The sequence below is a fragment of the Hibiscus syriacus genome, unplaced genomic scaffold (genome assembly GCF_006381635.1).
Source record: "Hibiscus syriacus cultivar Baekdansim isolate YM2019G1 unplaced genomic scaffold, ASM638163v2 tig00000765_pilon, whole genome shotgun sequence".
Taxonomy (NCBI): Eukaryota; Viridiplantae; Streptophyta; class Magnoliopsida; order Malvales; family Malvaceae; genus Hibiscus; species Hibiscus syriacus.
The window spans coordinates 886231-888568 of NW_024061821.1; the positions used below are offsets into that span (position 1 = coordinate 886231).

The 2338-nt window shown below is 37.6% G+C and overlaps 1 protein-coding gene across 1 annotated transcript; it reads left to right on the forward strand.

Annotated features, from left to right (window-relative positions):
- Positions 1 to 365: 365 nt before the first annotated feature.
- LOC120216723 (homeobox-leucine zipper protein HOX11-like) lies at positions 366 to 2072 on the forward strand. Its single transcript, XM_039214074.1, has 4 exons — positions 366 to 887; positions 1155 to 1477; positions 1577 to 1656; positions 1765 to 2072. The coding sequence occupies exons 1-4, from the start codon at positions 704 to 706 to the stop codon at positions 2048 to 2050; spliced, it is 873 nt and encodes a 290-aa protein (XP_039070005.1). The 5' UTR covers positions 366 to 703; the 3' UTR covers positions 2051 to 2072.
- Positions 2073 to 2338: the final 266 nt, after the last annotated feature.

The following is a 2338-nucleotide window of genomic DNA, read 5'->3' on the forward strand; positions in this document are numbered from 1 at the left end:
TATAAATAAAAATTAAAATATTAGAAAATGAATTTAAAAACAATAAATGAAAACTTTTCTAGAGAAAGAAAGTTGATCCAAAGGGTATAGAAAAAGGAAGATTTGATGATCGCTTTCCCTGCCGTTGGATGAGAAATCATTTTCTCATGGTGGGATGATGATGAAGATGAGGCCCCCTTGTTTGGTGAGAGGACAATAATTCATTAACATCGTGAAGTTTATAGTCGCATTAATTAACAAAATCTTCCCCACCAAACATTTAATAATAGATGGGGCTATGCCCATGGATTACATTACATACATTCTTAATTGAAAACACAATAACAAAACCTGCCGTGTGTTTTTCTCATCGCTCATCTCCTTCTTCCACTTTCCTTTTCATTTCTCTAAAAACAATTCAAATTCCATCGTTTTTAATACGAACATCTTTGCTTTATCGTTTACAAAAACAAGATATCTCTCTCTTTCTTGTGTATATATTTATATAGATTCACGTGAGTTTGTCAGCCTGGATTTGTCGGTCAATCTCTCCCACGAAGCCAAAAGCAAATAAAAAGGAGTGTTGTAGAGGAAGAAGAGGGTCGAGGATTGTGAGTTTACATTAAAACAAGATTGAATAAGTTTTCTTGTTCTTCTTCAGCTCATCTCTCTCTCTCTCTCTCTCTCTTTCTTCATCAAATCAAACTAGAGGATAAAAAGGTTGATGGAGTTAGCTTTGAGCTTGGGTGATCCCCCAAAGCTATCAAGCAATGATCTAGGGTTTTGCATAGAAGCTACTAGAGATGGAGACTACAAAAGGGTTTCTTCAGATCTTCGTCTTCTTCCTTTCTCTCCTCTTCGTCGTGCGCCACCTTCTCAGCTTCGCCTTCCTTGGCACACTGATAATCGTTAGTATATTTTATTTTTATTCCCGTTAGTTTAATCCAAGCTACATGTTAGTTTAATCCAAGCTACATGTTTTCTTCCCTGTTCTTGATAAGGTTTAGGACAAAGAACATTGAAGTCTGAATTTCTTTTACTTCTTTCTTCAACCTTTAATGCTATTTTATGGGATATTTTGATTTATCTGGGTAGCCTTGGATTTTGATTTTATTTTTATTATTATGATATTATCTGACTTGGAGAAAATATTAACTTTTGTACTGTAACATTAGTGCACGAAACGGGTTCATCAGAAGGATTGGTAAGAGGATTAGACGTGAACCGGCTACCGCTGGTGGCGTTAGGGGATGAAACGGAGGAAGGGGCGGCGCAGTCTTCTCCGAACAGCGCGGTGTCGTCCTTTCGGATGGATTTTGGGATTACACACGAAGGCAGAAGAGGCAAGAGAGACAACATGGAAGGTGAAACCGAAAGGGGTAGCTCAAGAGCCAGTGACGATGAAGAGAATGGTTCAACCCGGAAGAAACTGCGGCTCTCTAAAGAACAGTCGGCTTTTCTGGAAGAAAGTTTCAGAGAAAACAACACCCTAAATCCCGTGAGTCAAAACAAAAACCGAACCACTTCTTCTAATTTACTTCCCTAGTTTTAGGGTTCATGTAATAAATATTTTGTTTAAAAAAAAACGTTGGTTCAGAAACAAAAGCTTGCTTTGGCGAAGCAGTTAAATCTCCGCCCTCGACAAGTGGAAGTTTGGTTTCAGAATAGAAGAGCAAGGTATAAATAAAATATTAATTAGTTTCATGGCTGTTAGGTTTAAGAATTGCCAAAAATATGTGAACTTTTTGTTGTTTATTGATTTTGAATAAAATGGTATGAAAACAGGACGAAATTAAAGCAGACGGAGGTAGATTGTGAGTATTTAAAGAGATGGTGCGAAACACTCAGAGATGAAAATAGAAGGTTACAAAAAGAACTGCAGGAGTTAAGAGCTTTAAAGATTTCTGAACCATTTTACATGCACTTACCTGCCACTACCCTAACTATGTGTCCTTCATGTGAGCGTGTCGCCACCGCCGACGGCGGTTCAAAAAATGGAGGGCACCCGTTTTCGCCACCACAAACACATGTGACCCAGAGCCAGCCCCCGGCCGACCAGGCTGCTTCGTGAAATCATTAGACGTGACCAGTCAAAAGATGTTATCATCTCTTTTTGGTCGGTTTTTGTTCATAATTTTCGCTTCAAAAAATGTTTTTATATTCATTTGTTGATTTTTTTAATTTGTTTCTTATATCTTGCAGTTTTCTTGGTGATAGAAATTTAGAAAGGGTTAAGGAAAACGAGATTTGATTTTTTCGATAGATTTGATTTTGTTTAGAGTGGAACTCTTAAATGGAAGATGTTGAAGAAACGTCGTAAGAACAGCTGCCTGTTGTGTTTGACAAGGGAAAAAAATTA

What these genes read in the sequence shown, in the direction of transcription:
- LOC120216723 (XM_039214074.1), top strand. Translation starts at nt 704, where the DNA reads ATGGAGTTAGCTTTGAGCTTGGGTGATCCCCCAAAGCTATCAAGCAAT. An exon ending in TCCTTGGCACACTGATAATC is followed by an intron (nt 888 to 1,154) that starts GTTAGTATATTT and finishes CTGTAACATTAG; the next exon opens with TGCACGAAACGGGTTCATCA. An exon ending in TTTCAGAATAGAAGAGCAAG is followed by an intron (nt 1,657 to 1,764) that starts GTATAAATAAAA and finishes GTATGAAAACAG; the next exon opens with GACGAAATTAAAGCAGACGG.